This window comes from Oryctolagus cuniculus, chromosome 20 (genome assembly GCF_051225735.1).
Source record: "Oryctolagus cuniculus isolate XC-2025 breed Fujian yellow rabbit chromosome 20, ASM5122573v1, whole genome shotgun sequence".
NCBI lineage: Eukaryota > Metazoa > Chordata > Mammalia > Lagomorpha > Leporidae > Oryctolagus > Oryctolagus cuniculus.
In genome coordinates this window covers 18,072,212-18,090,089 of record NC_142886.1, presented here as the reverse complement: position 1 = coordinate 18,090,089, position 17,878 = coordinate 18,072,212, and the positions used below count along the sequence as shown (strand labels likewise).

Sequence of the window (17,878 nt, the reverse complement as noted above, 5' to 3'; positions counted from 1 at the left end):
CCACCTCTGAGATGGAGCCAATGATGCCCACTTTTGGTATTCATATCCTTTTGTAGTCCCTTTCCATATGATATCAAGTTTGTGTGACAGGCAGAAAACAGTAGAAATGATGGCATGTGACTTCCAAGACTGGGCCATAGAAGAATATCGCCATTTCCACCCTGTTCTTTTGGATCGTGTTCTCCAGGGAGAGTCTGCTGTCACATCATGAAGACAAGCAAGCAGTCCTGGGGAGAGGTTCATGCACCAAAGAACCGCCAAGAGCCAGGCCTGACTTCCCAGCCACTTGAGTAAGTCACCTTAGGAGCAGTTTCCCAGCTCCACGTGAGTTTTCAGCTGACCAAGGCCTCAGCCAACATCCTCACTGCAATCTCCTGAGACCAGAACCAGAAACTCCCAGAATAGCAGTTCCCAAATTCCTGACTCACAGAAACCACATAAAATAATAAATATTTACTGTTGTTTTAAGCTTTGGGATGATTTGTTAAACAACTGATAATAAAAATTTAGATATAAATATTTAGGTATTAGAGATATACAGAATTAGGAACATAAGAAAAAACTAAAAGAATCACCAGTGATAGTAATGAATAAAAAATCAACTGGACAGAAAAATTAAGTTTCTTGAATGTGCATTTTGATAATTTTTAAAAATGACATAAAAGTGAAAATACTCAAAAACTAAATATTATACTTTGGACTAGCACTAACATTAGAAGTCCTAAAGCCTGGTTTATTCCAGGACCAAAGGGGAAAGGCAGCAGGAACCAAAAAACCTTAGTAAGCAAGTATTATGTCAGTGCTAAAAATAAATAAATAAAAGCAAATGCATGCATTCAGCTAATATTTATTAAGTATCTTCTATAAGTGTTAATACTGTGGACATACAAACATATCCTTTCTTTTTGCAAATTGATCTATTGAACCAATGAAAAAGTAAATTTCAATATTAATCCCAATATGCTTTTCTTCCTATGGAATTTGAAAGGGTATTTCTAAAATTCCCAAAGAACAACAACCTAGCTAACCACACACACACACACAACACTCAAAAAGAAGTTGATAACACCTGCCCTATCAGATACTGAGACATATTATATGATATTATTATAATTAAGTCAGCATGGAAAGGTTAATAATACATTAAAATTCAAAAAAATAAGTTAAAGATACAGGGATAGACAAACATCCAAATCAGAGCCACTTATGTCAAAACTTGACAAACAGAGGCTAGAATTTGGCTTAGCAATTAAGACACCCACATCTCATATCTCATTTCCTAGTGCCAGAGTGATTCCCAGCTCGGGCTCCTGACTCCAGCTTCCTACCAATGCAGACCCTTGGGAGGCAGCAGTGATGGCTCAAGTAGTTGGGTTCCTGCCACTGAAAGGAGAAGGAAAAAGGGAGACTTGGATCAAGTCCATAGCCCAGCGCTCCAGCCCAGCCCAACCCTGGCCATTGTAGGTACCTGGAGAATTCAACAACAGGATGGGAGCTCAGTCTGTCTATCTGTCTCTCTCACTCTCTCTCTCTGTCATAATTAAAAAAAAAAGTACATACAAGTATTAAAGAGATCCCACTTTGAAAAACATTGGAGAGATTATTATCGTCATGCCAGGTGGAGTTGTTAATGATGGGGGGAGAGGAGAAATCCTTATCTCACCCCAAATAAAAATTAATTCTAAATAATTAAGATTAAAATGTTAAAGTAAAACTTCAAAGATTTTGAAGACAAAACACAGATGAATATCTTTATGACCTTAGGGGAAGGAAGAGCCTTCCTAAATAGGACACCAAAAATATTAATCATGAAGCTGATTCACTCAACTGCATTAAAAATAACACTGATCAACAAAAAAAAAAAAAAAACAGAGAAGATAGAAAAACATGCAAAATATTTTTGCAACACATATAAACAACCAAAAAAAAGATAAACCTAACTTTTTAAAAGTGAACAAATATGAATAAGCATTGTACAAAAAATAAAAATAGCAGAAAATATTTTTAAACTGATATAGATCACCAGAAAACAACTGAGAGTACAGAAACATATTTTTACATTTACAGTCAATTCATTTTTGACAAAGAAACCAAGATAATTCAATTAGGAAAAGTTAGTCTTTTCAATAAACAATGCTGAGACAATTAGACATTCACATGCCAACAACAACAAAAAATTCAGACTCTCACCTCACACCACACACACAAATTAATTTAAAATAAGTCACAGACCTAAATGTAGAATCCAAAACTTTAAAGGTTCTAAAAGAAAACAGCAAAAATCTCCACGTCCTTGGCTAGCCAAAGAGTAATCTTAGAGATGACACCAAAATCTTAGAGATGTTTAAAGATAAAAACTGATAAATGGACTACATTAGAATTTAAAACTTTTGCCCTTCAAATGTTATCATTAAGGATATAAAGAGACAAGCCACAGACTGAGGAAAAAGATTTGCAAATCATACATCTTATAAAGGAATTGTATCCAGAATATATAGAGCACTCTCACAATCCAATAAGAAGAAAACAACAATCAATTTTTAAACTGGGCAAAGGATTTTTTTTTTTTTTTTTTTTTTTTTGGACAGGCAGAGTTAGACAGTGAGAGAGAGGGACAGAGAGAAAGGTCTTCCTTCCGTTGGTTCACTCCCCAAATGGCTGCTATGGCCGGCGGGCTGCACTGATCCAAAGCCAGGAGTCAGGTGCTTCCTCCTGGTCTCCCATGCGGGTGTAGGGCCCAAGCACTTGGGCCATCCTCCACTGTACTCCCAGGCCACAGCAGAGAGCTGGACTGGAAGAGAAGCAACTGAGACAGAACCGGTGCCCCAACTGGGACTAGAACCCGGAGTGCGGGCGTTGCAGGTGGAGGATTAGCCTAGTGAGCCACGGTGCTGGCCTGGGCAAAGGATTTGAATAGACATTTCAGCAAAGAAAACATAAGACTGGCTAATAAACACATGAATAGGTCTTCAATATCATCAATTGTTGAGGAAATGCAAATTAAAACCACAATGGCACAGTGGCTAAGACACCACTTTGGGATGACTGCACCCCACATCAGAGTGCTTGAAGTCAAGTCCTGGGTCCACTCCCCACTCCAGCTTCCTGCTAATGCACATCCTATGCAAGCAGCAGGAGAGATCTCCCGTGTTGGGTCTCTGCCACCCACACAGGAGACCCAGACTGAGTTTCAGGCTCTTGGCTTTGGCCTAACCTAACCCCAGTTGTTGTGGGCTTTGGGGAATGTAGCAGCAGATGGAAGATCTCTCTGTCTCTGCCTCTCTGCCTTTCATATAAATAAAAATAAATTAAAATAAACTGCTTAAACCAACAATGAAACATCATTACTAGAAAAGCAGAAATCAAAAAGATAAACAAATAAGAATCGTTGATGAGGATGGGAAAAGCAAACCATCATGTATTGCTGGTAAGAATGGTAGATTCTTGAAAATTTAAGACATAGTAGTGGTGTTGTAGCACACTGGGTTAAGCCGCAGCATCCCATGTTTGAAGTGCCTGTGCTCAAGTCCCACCTCCACCTCTGCTTCAGATCCAGCTTCCTGCTCTTGCGCCTGGGAAGCAGCAGATGACGGCTCAAGTACTGAGTACCTGCCGTCCACATCAGAGACTGGGATAGAGTTCTAGGCTCTTGGCTTTGGGCTGCCAAACCTGGCTATTGAGGGCATTTGGAGAATGAACCAAATGAAGTGGATGGAAGATATCATTCATTCTCCTGTGCTTTCAGATAAACAAAAATGAATAAATATTTTTTAAAAATACGATTACATGTTCAAGTCATTCCATTCCTAGGAATCTGCCCCAGAGGAACAGAAACCCATTTCTACACAGACATGTCCATGAATGCCCAAAACCAGAAATAATCTAAATATCTATCAAGTAAGTAATAGATAAGCAAAATTTGATATATCCATGTAATGGAATATTATTCAACTAAAAGGAACAAACTACTAATACATACTTCAACATGTGCTTACCTCAATGACACAAAAGACTACGTGTGGTATGATTTCATCTAGACCAAATGTTTAGAGAACCCAGATTCATAAACAGAAAGCAGTAGATCAGGGGTTGCCTAGGACCTGACGATGGAGGTAGTTAGTGATTAACTCCTCATGCACACAAGGGAACCTTGGAGGATGATGGAAGCGTTCTAGCACTTACTGGTAGTGATGGTTGCACAACTATAAATTTATTTAAACCACTGAATTATATGGTTATAATGGTTAAATTTATGGTGGTTAAATTATACCCTAATAAAGTTGATTTTAAACTACCCAAATGACTTGCGAAAAGATGTTCTAGCTCATTAGTAATCAGGAAAAGGAAAACTATGATCACAAAGATAGGCAAAAGTCTGATAACACCAAGGCAAGAATCCATGGGGCAAGAAGAAGCCGTGCACCACCAGTGGGAAAGGACACAGTGGTTACTGTGGAACACAATTTGTCCTGACGCTGCAGTAACCCAGGTGGACACCCTGTCACCACTGAGTCACTCCAAGGTAGACAGTTGGCTTGTGAGTCACCTGGTCTATGTCACAACTAACTCAACTCTGTCCATGTATCACAAAACAGCCAAACACAAAATGTAAACAAATGAGCACATCTGTGTTACAATAAAACTTTATTTACAAACACAGGCAGTGAACAAAATGTGACCACTGGACCATAGTTTGCCAATCCCTGCTCTAGAGAAATACATGTACATAATAGCTAGGAGACGAGTATAGGAGTTTCACAGGATTTGTTCCTATTAGCAGCAAACTGGAAACAACCCAAATATACACCAGGAAAATGGATACATAAATTGTGGCATATTTTCAGAATGGAATATAGTTCAGCAGTGAAAGTGAATTATACTCTTGTTACCTGGAGCAACATGGCTAAATCTTAGAAACAGTACTAAGGAGAGGTACGAAGATGGCAGAAGAGGGAGGGAGCTTACTGCTCTAGTCTAGGGGAAGATAGTTTAAAAAAAAAAGTGGAAAGAAGAATTAGGAAGAAAACGGCAGAGGAAACTCCACACAAATTTGAAGGACACTGTGGGTCTACATGGAGGGTGTGGACGCGTACAACTCAGGACCCCAGCAGCCGAGAGTCACAACACCAGCTTTGGAGAGTGAGGTGAGACCAGACTGCAGCAGGTCAAGTCACTGGCAATAAAGCTGTGGAAAGAGCCTGGTGTGAGTCTGGCTTAGAGCCCTGTTGGGGACGGTGTACCTGCCAAGCTAGAGGAAAAGGGGGGGGAGGGCACGTTTCTCTCTCTCCCACTACCCAACACTGGTGTCCTATAACTAGCTGAGAGAGGGTGGGCACCATTTTGGACATATGTAACAGCTGCACCAGTGCGCCCAGCAACCAGCCAAGAGGAGACACCTGAGTCTGGCCGGGAGAATTGACAGGAGTTGGGTGCTGCTGACTGTGGGAGTCTTGTGTGCTAGGACTATGAAAACACTGTGGTTGTGTGTGAGTGTAGGGTGTGGCTGGGACTTTGGGCAGTCATTGTGGACAGATCCACATGCTGGGGGCTCCCTGATTCCCTGGTGAGGGTCATTGCTGCAGGATCTGTGCTCACATCGAGGGCTGCATGGATCCTTTGGGTGGTTCTTGTGGCAGCGTGGATGAATATTGTACCCACTGGTACTGCTAGCACCTAAGTATTGGTCTCCCTTGAGGAGAGGAGGTGAATGTAAGACTACCTCAACAAAGCAGAAGAAGGAGAGAGCTTACTGCTATAGTCTAGGGGAAGATAGAACGAATCTCCTCTCTGATTAAAAAAAAAAGAAGAGATTTATCATGCCCAACTTGGGAGTTACCTTGGACACTCCCCTCACCCTGGAGCACTGAACAGTGCTCCCAGGCCACACCCAGCACATACCTCAAGATATTCACTGAACAAGCGGACACTCCACTAACCCACAGAGGGTTAGTCCAAAGATAAAAGCCATCACAAGGAAAAAATAATAAAAAATCAACAAGTATCTCCACAAATGCCAAAAAATAAATGCAGCAATTCAAGAAACAAGAATAAGGAAGACAACATGATGCCCCAAAGGAACATAACAACACTTGAATACTAGAATATAAAAATGAAGAAATCAAAGAAATGCCAGAAACAGAATTCAAAAAATTACTTAGAAGTAATCAGAAGCAAATCCACAAACTAAAGAAATCTGTATATGACATGAAAGAAAATCTTTCTCATGAAATTGATATTTTAAAGAGAAATCAAAATGAAATCTTGGAAATGAAGAATTCAATCGAACAAATAAAAAAATGTGATGGAAAGCCTTAACAACAGACTCTGTGAGGCAGAAGAAAGAATATCCAAGTTAGAAGACAAATCTCTGGAAATGTTACAGTCAGACCAAAAAAAAAAGAAAAGAAGAAGAAATTAGAAAACTAAAAAACAGTGTTGGAGATATAAGGAATACTATCAAATGATCCAACATACAGGTCTTAGGAGTTCCTAAAGGAATGAAAAGAGAGAAAGGGTTAGAAGGCCTTTTAGTGATATAATTACAGAAAACTTCCCTAATTTGGAGAGAGAAAGGGACATCCAAATACTGGAAACATATAGAACTCTTAATAGACATGACTAGAAAAGATCTTCACAACACACTGCAGTAAAACTCTCCACAGTAAAACTAAAGAAAAGATCCTAAAATGTGCACAAGAGAAACGCCAGGTTACTTTCAGAGATCTCCAATTAGACTCACAGCTGACTTCTCAACAGAAACCCTACAGGCTAGGAGAGAATGGCGAGATATAGTCCAAGTCTTAAGAGAAAAAGACTGTCAACCCAGAATATTCTACCCTGCAAAGCTTTCATTTATGAATGAAGGTAAAATAAAGATCTTCCATAACAAACAGAAATTGAAAGAATTTGTGACCACTCATCCAGCCTTACAAAAGATGCTTAAGGATGTGCCTCACACAGAAACACAGCAACATGGACATCACTATGAAAGAAAATGAAGACAGAAAATCTCCCAGTAAAAGTACAAAGGAAATCCAAAGTAAATAGGAACATTTATGGAAAAATGGCAGGGCCAAGTCGTTACTTATCAATAGTCACCTTGAATAAAAATGGCCTCGACTCTCCAGTTAAAAGACACAGATTGGCTGAATGGGAAAATAAAAAAGAAAACATCAATTTGCTACGTATAAGAAACACATCTCACCAACAAATATACATGCAGACTGAAAATAAAAGGATTGAAAAAGATAGTCCATGCTAACAGAAACCAAAAAAGAGCTGCTATGGCCATCCTAATATCAAACAAAATGGATTTTAACACAAAAACTGTTAAAAGAGACAAAGAAGGGCACTATGTAATGAGTAAGGGATCAGTTCAACAAAAAGATGTGACTATAATAAATATATATGCACCTAATTACAGTTCACCTGGCTATTTAAAAGAAATGTTAATGATCTAAAGGGACACATAGGCTCCTATACAATAGTAACGGGGGACTTCAATACCCTACTGTCAGCAATGGACAGATCAGCCAGACAGTAAATCAGCAAACAACTGGTACTCAACACCCAATGGACCTATGGATATCTACAGAACATTTCATCCTATAGTTGCAGAATACACATTCTTTTCACCAGTGCATGGAACTTCCTCTAGGATAGACCACAGGTCAGGCCATAAAGCAAGTCTCAGCAAATTCAAAAAAATCAAAATCATACCATGCATCCTCTCTGACCACAATGGAACAAAGCTGGAAATCAACAACTCAAGAATCTCGGAGCAGTGTGAAGAAGAGGCAAGAACGACCCCTGGACTGAACAAAGCCCGCGAGCCACTGTATCTCCACGCCCAGTGCCTACATCCCGCCTCCACCGCCGCCACCCCCGCAGCCACCATGTCCAAGAGAAAGGCTGAAGGGGATGCTAAATGAGATAAGGCCAAGGTGCAGGACAAACCACACAGAAGATCCGCACGGTTGTCTGCTAGACCTGCTCCTCCAAAGCCAGAACCCAAGCCTTAAAAGGCCCCTGCAAAAAGGGAGAGAAGGTGCCCAGAGGCAACAAGGGAAAAGCCAATGCTGGCACGGATGGGAATAACCCTGCAGAAAATGGAGATGCCAACACAGACCAGGCCCAGAAAGCTGACGAAGCTGGAGACGCCAAGGGAAGGGGGTGCATTTTTGCTAACTGTACTTCTGGTGACTGTACAGCTTGAAATACTATTTCTTATCAAGTTTTATAAAAAAGCATAATTTTGTTTTACTTTTTTTTTTTTCAGCTATGTTGTTAATACACAGAACACTTCATTGTTGTTTTGGGGGAAGGGGCAGAGGTCACTAACAGGTCTCCGGAGCTGGACTGATGGGAAAACACCTTCCCCTTGTAGTTTCGGGAGACTTCCTCTCAGCTCCCAGGAAGGATTCCTGCCTTTGACACAGCCACCAGGGCACACACCCTGTGGTGTGGAAAAACTAAATTTGATTTTATGTCCTCTCCCCCCGTCTGCCTTTTTTTTTTTTTTTTTTTTTTGACAGGCAGAGTGGACAGTGAGAGAGAGAGAGACAGAGATAAAGGTCTTCCTTTGCCGTTGGTTCACCCTCCAATGGCTGCCGCGGCCAGTGCGCTGCAGCCGGCGCACCGCGCTGATCCGAAGGCAGGAGCCAGGTACTTATCCTGGTCTCCCATGCGAGTGCAGGGCCCAAGCACCTGGGCCATCCTCCACTGCACTCCCTGGCCACAGCAGAGAGCTGGCCTGGAAGAGGGGCAACCGGGACAGAATCCAGCGCCCCGACCGGGACTAGAACCTAGTGTGCTGGCGCCGCAAGGCGGAGGATTAGCCTACCGAGCCACGGCACCAGCCGTCTGTCTGCCTTCAGCATAGACTTAACTCCCTCAAACCCAGAAACCTGTTGGGACCTGACCCCAAACAGTTTGGTACCAGTATGACAGGCAATCTGGACTTCACAGTGACACCCCTGAGGTGGGGCTCCTGAAAAGAGCAGTGGTTCCTTTTCTAGGTTGTGGATCTTCGGATTGATCATTCTGCCATTTCATTTCATTTCCTGAAAGTCAGGAAATGTGAAAAGTTGTTAAACAATATGCTAAATGTGACCTGTCAGCCCTCACTCTAAACTTCCCCTTGCCAGAACACCACTTGAGGACTTCACTGGGTTTTATAGCAGCTTTCTGATTTTGGAAGTCCATTGAAAAAGGGAGTTCAAAGTTGTATGCTGTTCACGATTGTCTGCCCATGTCCTGCCTGAAATATCAGGATTGTTTATGAAAAGAATCTTTAATAAAGCTGGATACAGTTTGGCTTGGAAAAAAAAAAGAATCTCTAGAACATATGCAAACCTACAGAGACTGAACAACATGCTCCTGAATGAACAGTCATGGAAGAAATCAGAAGAGAAATAAAAAACCTGTGCAGGAACAGTTTTTTCTTTCATACTAGTTGTTGAACTCTTTACTTAGTACAGAGTTAATCTTCTGTATATAAAGCTAACTGAAAATAGAGCTTAGTAAAAAATAAGAATGGGAACAGGAGAGGGAGGAGGAAGAAGGGTGGGAGTGGGGTGGGAGGTGGGTATGGTAGGAAGAATCACTATCACTATGTTCCTAAAGTTGTATTTATGAAACTCATGCAGTTTGTATACATTAAATAAAAGGTTTCTGGGAGAAAAAGAAAAGAAACAGTACTAAGTGACAATAGCAATTCATAGAAGACATATGACATAGAATCTAAACACAGATGTATGATTATTAAAGCCCAAAAATAAGCAAAATGACATAAAAGGTTGTTAGATCTCCTATGTAAGTATGTGTAAAGTAAAAAGAAAACTATAGGTATCAGAATTATACAGGATGATTAAAATTCATAAAGATTACCGCCCTAAAAAAAGCCAAAGATAGCTTCAACGAAAAGCCCACAATTAGCTTCAAAGGTTTTTGGCATTGCTGGGTCATAGGCTCATAACAGTTCATAACTTATACATGCAGGTTATCATTAATTTTATGTACATAAAATATACCTTAGGGCCAGCACTGTGGCACAGTGGGTTAAGCCCCAGCCTGCAGCACCAGCATCACATATGGGTACCAGTTTGAGTCCCAGCTGCTCCAGTTCCGATCCAGCTCCATGCTAATGTGCGTGGGAAAGCAGTAGAGGATGGCCCAAGTCCTTGGGCCCTGGCACCCACATGGAAGACCTGGAAGAAGTTCCTGGCTCCTGGCTTCAGATCAGCTCAGCTCTGCTGTTGTGGCCATTTAGGGAGTGAACCAGCAGATCGAAGATCTCTCTCTCCCTCTCCCTCTCTGTCTCTACCTCTCTCTTTAACTCTTTCAAATAAATAATATACGTGTGTGTATACATATATATATATATATATATATATACCTCAAAACTTTGTTTCTGAATAGAAGGTAAACTGAGAACCTCCCATTCTCAGCTGAAAAATTCACAAAAATTAAGGAGGCCACCTGGTAATAGACAAGAAAGAAAATCCAATCATCGTCTATTCCAAGTCAACCAAGTAGATCATGACAAAACACCTACCAACCTTAAACTTCTGCTTGGACTCAGAAAATATTAATAAAAGTTAAGTGAAAAGTATTGAAAATTATCCCAAAAGTTTCAAAACAAAAAGTATTTAGCTTTTCTTAAGTATAATTTTTGCTACTTATATAAGTTGTATCATATTGTTATAAACTCTATTTGAGCACTTCCAACTTGATAATGATTGTGACACCACCTGGTGGCAGTACACTGTAACAACAGTCTTTGCCTGCGTGTGTGTGTGTGTGTGTGTGTGTGTGTGCGCACGCGCGCGCTTCAATTCATTGATGCATTTACTTTTTAATAGGCGTTTTCTAGAAACATCTCATATATGTCTTTAAATCTTTCTTATTAGATAGAAAATAAAATAAGGTATGATGTCTAAAAAAGAGTCTATCACCAAGGGGGGAGGAAAAAACTACTTTAACCGAAACAAAGAGACAAAAAGAGTTTCCCACTGGTTCACTCCCCAAATGCTGGAAATGGCCAGGAAAGGGCTAAGCCTAAGCCAGGGCCAAGAACCCCACTAAGGTCTCCCATGTGGGTGGCAGGACCCATTGTTTGAGCCACTACCTGTTGCCTCCCAGGGTTTGTGCCAGCAGTAAGTTGAAAGACCAGAATCTACCCCAGGACCTTTGATATGAAGGTAGATGCAGCTAAATACCCACCCCAATCTACAGTTAAATATGACTATCAGGATGTAAGATAAGAGTCTGCTCTTTTGTTTTTTTAAAGATTTACTTATTTATTTGAAAGTCAGAGTTACATTGAGAGAAGGAGAGGCAGAGAGAGAGAGAGAGAGAGAGAGAGAGAGAGAGGTCTTCCATCTGCTGGATCACACCCCAGTTGGCCACAACGGCTGGATTGATCCAAAGCCAGGAGCCAGGAGCTTCTTCTGGGTGTCCCACATGGGTGCAGGGGCCCAACTGGCCACAATGGCTGGAGCTGCACCAATCCAAAGCCAGGAGCCAGGAGCCAGGAGCTTTTTCCTGGTGTCCCATACAGGTGCAGGGGCCCAAGGACTTGAGTCATCTTCTACTGCTTTCCCAGGCCATATCAGAGAGCTGGATCAGAAGTGGAGCAGCCAGGACTCAAACCGGCACCATATGGGATGTCAACACCGCAGGCAGCGGCTTTCTCCACTCCGCCACAGCACCAGCCCCAAGAGTCTGCTCTTATCTGGACGTGTGCTGAAATTCTCTGTCCCTACCACCTTCAGGCAGGACGTCCTCAGGAGTGTACTGGTAAATGCAGTCTGTAGAGCAGTCACATCCATGATCAGCAACACAGTTTTCAAGGGAAAGAACTGGGTGGTTGGTCAATGTCCTCCAATTCTTGACACTTCTCCCTTCAAAGACTGAAGTTCAATGTCCCTTTCCCTGAATGCACAGGACTTAATGGCATGACTCCAATGAGAAGAACGTGGCAGAAGCAGTGGTGTGTAAGTTCCAAAACTCAGTTATCAAAGGCATTGCCACTTCCGCTTTGCCTTCTTGTGGACCATCGTGGCAAGGGAGACCCAAGCAGCCTGTGCAGAGCCGGCACGGTGAGCACCGACAACCAGCACCAACCCGCCGGTCCTGTGCGTGAGCCCCTAGAGACAGATCCTCCAGCCACAACCAAGTCTCAGATGGGGACCTTCCTCCCCAACATTGCTGAGCCACGCCACTCCAGAGAAACAGATGTAAAGTATGTCCACTGATGTTTAAAGCCACTTAGTTTTGGGATAATTCGTTATGTAACAACACTAAGTAACAATATGTTACTTCCAAGAATCCACATTTTATCTACAACAGGAAGTAAAAATAGCTTGGGTTTCACACTATGGTTTGCTCACAGGTTAACAACATTTCAAATTTTCCTTCTTAATATACTAAGGAGTGATCACTTTTTAAATGATCTAATTTAAATATCTCATAATATTTCACAATACTCATTACTTTCTAATTAAAAAAAAAACAGATTTTAGTCAGCAAGGACTTTCTTTTAATACCTTCATTTGCACAACAATGATACTAGGCTCTGAGTGGAAAACCACACCCTTGAAGGACTTGGAATTTAATTCAGATCAACACTCATGAACTAATCCACATGTTTCCCCTGAGCTTTTCCCTGGCTCTGAAGGCTACAGAGCAGTGAAGAAGGCATGGAAAGTTCCTCCTTTACCTCCGTGAGGGATCCACAAGCCACACCACCACGCAGGGCTTCGTCCAGGGCAGGAAGGCTCGTAGGTAGGAAAGCCGGCGAGAGAGCGGCACACCTCTGTGTCTTCATCGCGTACGCCTACACAAGAAACAGATCACCTTCTTGCAACCTCTGCAGCTATTCGAAAACATAAGCCCCAAGCCTCCAAACTGTAGCACCTGTAACTCGAATCCATCCTCTCCCCCACTGTAATATTTACTCTGTGCCAAGGACTATGCCAGACCATGGGGATGTGATATGACAGAGCCCCTCTTCCCCTGGTCTTACAGTCAACCAAAACTACGGAATTGGGACTACAAACTGGGCAAAACAACACAGTTAACAAGAGAGACTGTGACAGGGAGAGTGGAGACGTCAGTATAGCTGATCTGGATTTTTTGATCCAGGAAGGCTCCAGCAAGGAGCAAGCTGCACGACTGAGCTACAATCTGCAACAGCTGTTAGATAAGCAAAGGAAACAGCAGGACAGAGGACGGAATGTACAAAGAGAGGTCAAGAAACAATAAGGAGAAGAAATGGAAACTGAGGAAAACCGCTCTAAGTAAATGGAGTTCGTTTAGAAAGGCAGGCAATGGGCCGCAGCTGTCAGCAGAGGCCTCGTTGTCCAGAGCTTTGCTGAAACATGCAGTTCACACTGACAGCACCAATGCATGCCACGACCAAGTCGCCATTTCCAGCTCAGGTTGGCTTGTGAAGAACAGTCGGAAGGCAGGTGTGGCAGGCTCAAATCTCTGGAACCTCTATGAACATCACCTTTTTTGCAAAGAAAAAAAAAAAAGTCTTTGCAGATGCAATTAAATTCAGGACCTTGAGATGAAGAAATAATCCTGGATTATCCTGGGGGGCCCTAAATGCCACCAGAAGAATCCTTATAAAGAGAGGCGCAGGGAGATTCTCCATAGAAAGGAAAAGGCATTTGAAGGTGGAACAGAGGAAGGAGCAGCCACAAGCTAAGGCAAAAGGGGTGACAGGCAAGGGATGGATTAAACCCTAGGCCTCTGGAGAGCAGAGCTCTGCCCACACCGCAATTTCAGGGCTACAGCCTCCAGAACTGGGAGTGAATGCACTGCTGGTGTTGGGAGCCACCCAGGCTGTGGGGATTCCTGTTAGAGCTGCCGTAGGAACCCTAACACTACAGCCAATCCTCACTTCAAAGATGCCTGGGTTGGTCTGTGAACAATGGATTGAAGGTGGGGGGGTGATGCTGGAAGCTGCTGCAACCACTCCAAAGGCAAAGAGCAATGGCTGCAGGAGGGCGGCAGTAGAGGGGACGAGAACTTCCGGACTTCCGGGTCTGGCGAATGTATCCAAGCCAGGTACGTGGGATATCTGAAGATTTTCTGGTACAATAACAATCGGAAAGTCTTTTTCTTATCCTAGGCATTTATCCACAAGAAATTACGCAGAAGATTCTGGTGATTTTATTTGCTGGTTTTATGTAGAACAATCCAATTTAATACTCTACAAAGAAAATTTTTTTAAAGATTTATTTATTTATTTGAAAAGCAAGAGTTACAGAGAAAGAGAGAGAATGAGAGGTGTTCTGCCAGCTCACTCCCCAAATGTCCTCAGCAGCCAGGGCTGGGTCAGGCTGAAGCCAGGAGCCTGGAGCTCCATCTGGGCCTCCTGCCTCGTGGCAGGGCCCAAGTATTCACCACTGCCTTCTCAGGCACTTTAGCAAGGAGTTGGATCAGAAGTGGAGCAGCCAGGACTCAAATTTAAGTGTTCGTATGGGCTATGGCGTAGCAGGCAACAGCTTAGCCCATTGCACCACATTAGTCCAGGAAAATCATTTTTAAAATAACCTTAATTAATTTTCTGGAACATTAAAATTTTTACTTAATTCTAAAAAGATATCTAGTTTCTAATTTCCTTTTTTTTTTTTTACAAGAGTTTTACAGAGCATCTCCCATTTGTAATGGTCTGTTTCACATTTCAGTCTAGTTTCACCCGTACAATCACTACCCTAGGATACCAGCTTCTGCCAGGCAACACCGCGATTCAGGAACCGTGAACAGGAAAAGACAAGGACAGGAAGGTAATGAACATCTCGTGCATGTCTATACCATGTGCTTTTTTTTTAATTTATTTATTTTTCTTGAAAGGCAGAGAGGGAAAGAGAGAGAGAGAGAGAGAGAGAGAGGTCTTCCATCTACTGGTTCACTCCCCAGATGACTACAGTGGCTAGAGCTGTGCCGATCTGAAGCCAGGAGCCAGAAGCTTCCTCCAGGTCTCCCACATGGGTGCAGGGGCCCAAGCACTTGGGCCATCTTCTGCTGCTTTCCCAGGCCATAGCAGAGAGCTGGATGGGAAGTGGAGCACCTGGGACTCAAACCAGTGCCCATATGGAATGCCAGCACTGCAGGCGGCGGCTTTACCCACTATGCCACAGTGCCAACCCCCGTATACCATGTGCTTTTTAAAAGTACATTACATATATTGTTTAATCTAGTCCTGGCATTCCTCCACACTGGCACCCTATCCATTCACTTCACAGAGTTAAAATTTTCTCCACTTCCAAGAGGCTAAGAAACTGAGACTAGCAGATTTGCCATGGGGGTCAGCAAGAACTATTGTTAGGTTTTTCCTATTTAGAGAACACAGTTTGCCTATGGAAAATTTGGAAAGAAACAAAAGCTGAGGCTCTCAGTTCCTCACTGAGGTGTCCACCTGGTCTGTCATGTGTTTTCCCCTCAATATTTCTCTTAATTAAACTTTCCTATCACACTTAGCACTAAAAAAAATTTTGAGGGGCTGGTGCTGTGGTGTGTAGCAGGTAAAACTGCTGCCTGCAGTGCCGGCATCCCATATGGGCACTGATTCAAGTCCCAGCTGCTCCACTTCTGATCCAGCTCCCTACTAATGTGCCTGGGAAAGCAGTAGAAGATGGCCTAAGTTCTTGTGCCTCTGCACCCACATGGGAGACCTGGAAGAAGCTCCTGGCTTTGGATGGGCCCAGCCTCAACCATTGCAGCCATCTGAGGAGTGAACTAACAAATGAAAGATATCTCTCTCCCTCGCTCTCTCTCGCTCTCTCTTGCTCGCTCTCTATAACTCTACCTTTCAAAATAAATAATTTTTTTTTTAAATTTTGAAACATAAGTCAGTAACTTTTACAATTCTGGAATAACTGGAATAACCACTAATAATAATAAAGTATGTATATATGTATAATCATACACATATATGACTTTATTTTTTATAAAGTTGGCATGTACACCATTTACAATTTCATAGCCTACTTTTTTGCTAAGTATGTATATCTTGAGGATTTCCAGTTATTAAAAATTCTTCAATGGGGCATAGTGTTGTGACGTAGTAAGTAAAGCTGCCGCCTCCAGTGCCGGCATTCCATATGGGCGCCGGTTTGAGTCCTGGCTACTCCACTTCCAATCCAGCTCTCTGTTATGGCCTGGGATAGCAGTAGAAGATGGCCCAAATCCTTGGGCCTCTGCGCCCACATAGGGGGCCCAGAAGAAGCTCCTGACTCTTGGCTTCAGATCAGCGCAGCTCTGGCCATTGTGCCCATCTGGGGAGTGAACCAGCAGATGGAAGACTTCCCTCTCTCTCTGCCTCTCTTTCTCTCTCTGCCTCTCTTTCTCTCTCTGTGTAACTCTGACTTTCAAATATAAATAATTGTTTAAAAAAATTCTTCTCAAGTATTTTAATGCCTACATAATATTTCATCACTCATAATAAAATTTATCTTCACTACTGTGGATTATTTAGGTTGTTTCCATTTTTTTTAATATCACATTTTACTCCCCAGGGCCCACAATGTCTGGGCAGAACTGGAAACTCTCGGGCTGGCGCCACGGCTCACTAGGCTAATCATTTTCCGCCTTGTGGCGCCGGCACACCAGGTTTTGTCCCGGTCGGGGCGCCGGATTCTGTCCCGGTTGGCCCTCTTCCAGGCCAGCTCTCTGCTATGGCCAGGGAGTGCAGTGGAGGATGGCCCAAGTGCTTGGGCCCTGCACCCCATGGGAGACCAGGATAAGTACCTGGCTTCTGCCATCGATTGGCGCGATGCGCCAGCCGCAGCACACCAGCCGCGGTGGCCATTGGAGGGTGAACCAACAGCAAAGGAAGACCTTTCTCTCTGTCTCTCTCTCTCTCTCACTGTCCACCCTGCCTGTAAAAAAAAAAAAAAAAAAAAAACTGGAAACTCTCAGTACAGGCTTCCCATGTGGGAGGCAACGACCCAATTACTTGAGGATCACCACTGCTTCCCAGGTTCTAGTAGGGAGCTGCACTCAGGAGTCAGAACTGGGAATCAAACCCAGGCAATCTAATGTAGGAAATGGTGTCCTAACTGCTAGGCTAAATGCTTGCCCCTATTTCTGATATTCTGAATACAAGAACTACTTCAGTGAGTGTGCCTTCACAGACATTTTTATCTATAATTTACCATCAGGCAACATGAGCACATTTGGAAACATTTTAACAATCATGGCAAAGCAATCCAATATTGCAATACTAAAGTATTTCATTTCAACTATAAGTGTAATTACCTGAATAGATTTGGTGATTCTCAAAAAATAAATAAGTAAAAGGAATAGCTCACAATAGATAAGATACAGAATCAACCCAGGTGTCCATCAACTGATGACTGGATAAAGAAAATGTGGTATATTCATGATGAAATACTACTCAGCCACAAAGAAAGAATGAAATTCTATCTTTTGCAACTGGAGACCATTATGCTTAGTTCCAAAAAGACAAATATCATAATTTCTCTGATATGTGATAGTTAATACAAAAAAAATGTATGAATGAAACTGACATCTTATGATTTTTGTTTATAGCCCTTGTCTATTCTGTGGAATAGTGGTCTTTCTACTTTTTACTTGTTGAACATTATGATTAGTGGTGCATTAAGCATGTGATTATAAAGTAAATTGAAAGTATGTTACTGCAAAGATTAAAGAAAAAAAGAAAGGAAGGAGAGGGGAGAGGAAGGAAAGCATGGTTACCTTAGAATTCTATATATGAAAAATACAAAATCTGTTCTCTTTATAACAATAAAAATTCAGAAAAGACTTCAGATATAACAATATCCATATATAACAGTACATTCATAAGTGAGACAAAGGAGGGTTGGAATATGATATTATCCTA

The 17,878-nt window shown here is 42.3% G+C and overlaps 1 protein-coding gene and 1 pseudogene across 33 annotated transcripts in view; one reads left to right on the top strand and one right to left on the bottom strand.

Moving 5' to 3' along the window:
* Positions 1 to 17,878, bottom strand: part of RAD51B (RAD51 paralog B) — a 657,779-nt gene that overhangs the window by 630,081 nt on the left and 9,820 nt on the right. For 31 of the 33 annotated variants that reach the window (XR_016226494.1, XR_016226495.1, XR_016226493.1 and 28 more), the window contains one exon: positions 12,722 to 12,838. The exons of the other annotated variants lie outside the window; for them this stretch is intronic. Coding sequence is in view for 25 of the 31 variants with exons in the window: in XM_051826348.3 (XP_051682308.1) it covers positions 12,722 to 12,838 (117 nt within the window). In the remaining 6 variants the exon portion in view is untranslated. The remainder of the gene's footprint in view (positions 1 to 12,721; positions 12,839 to 17,878) is intronic. 33 annotated transcript variants of the gene reach the window in all.
* LOC108178629 (uncharacterized) lies at positions 7,458 to 8,317 on the top strand (annotated as a pseudogene).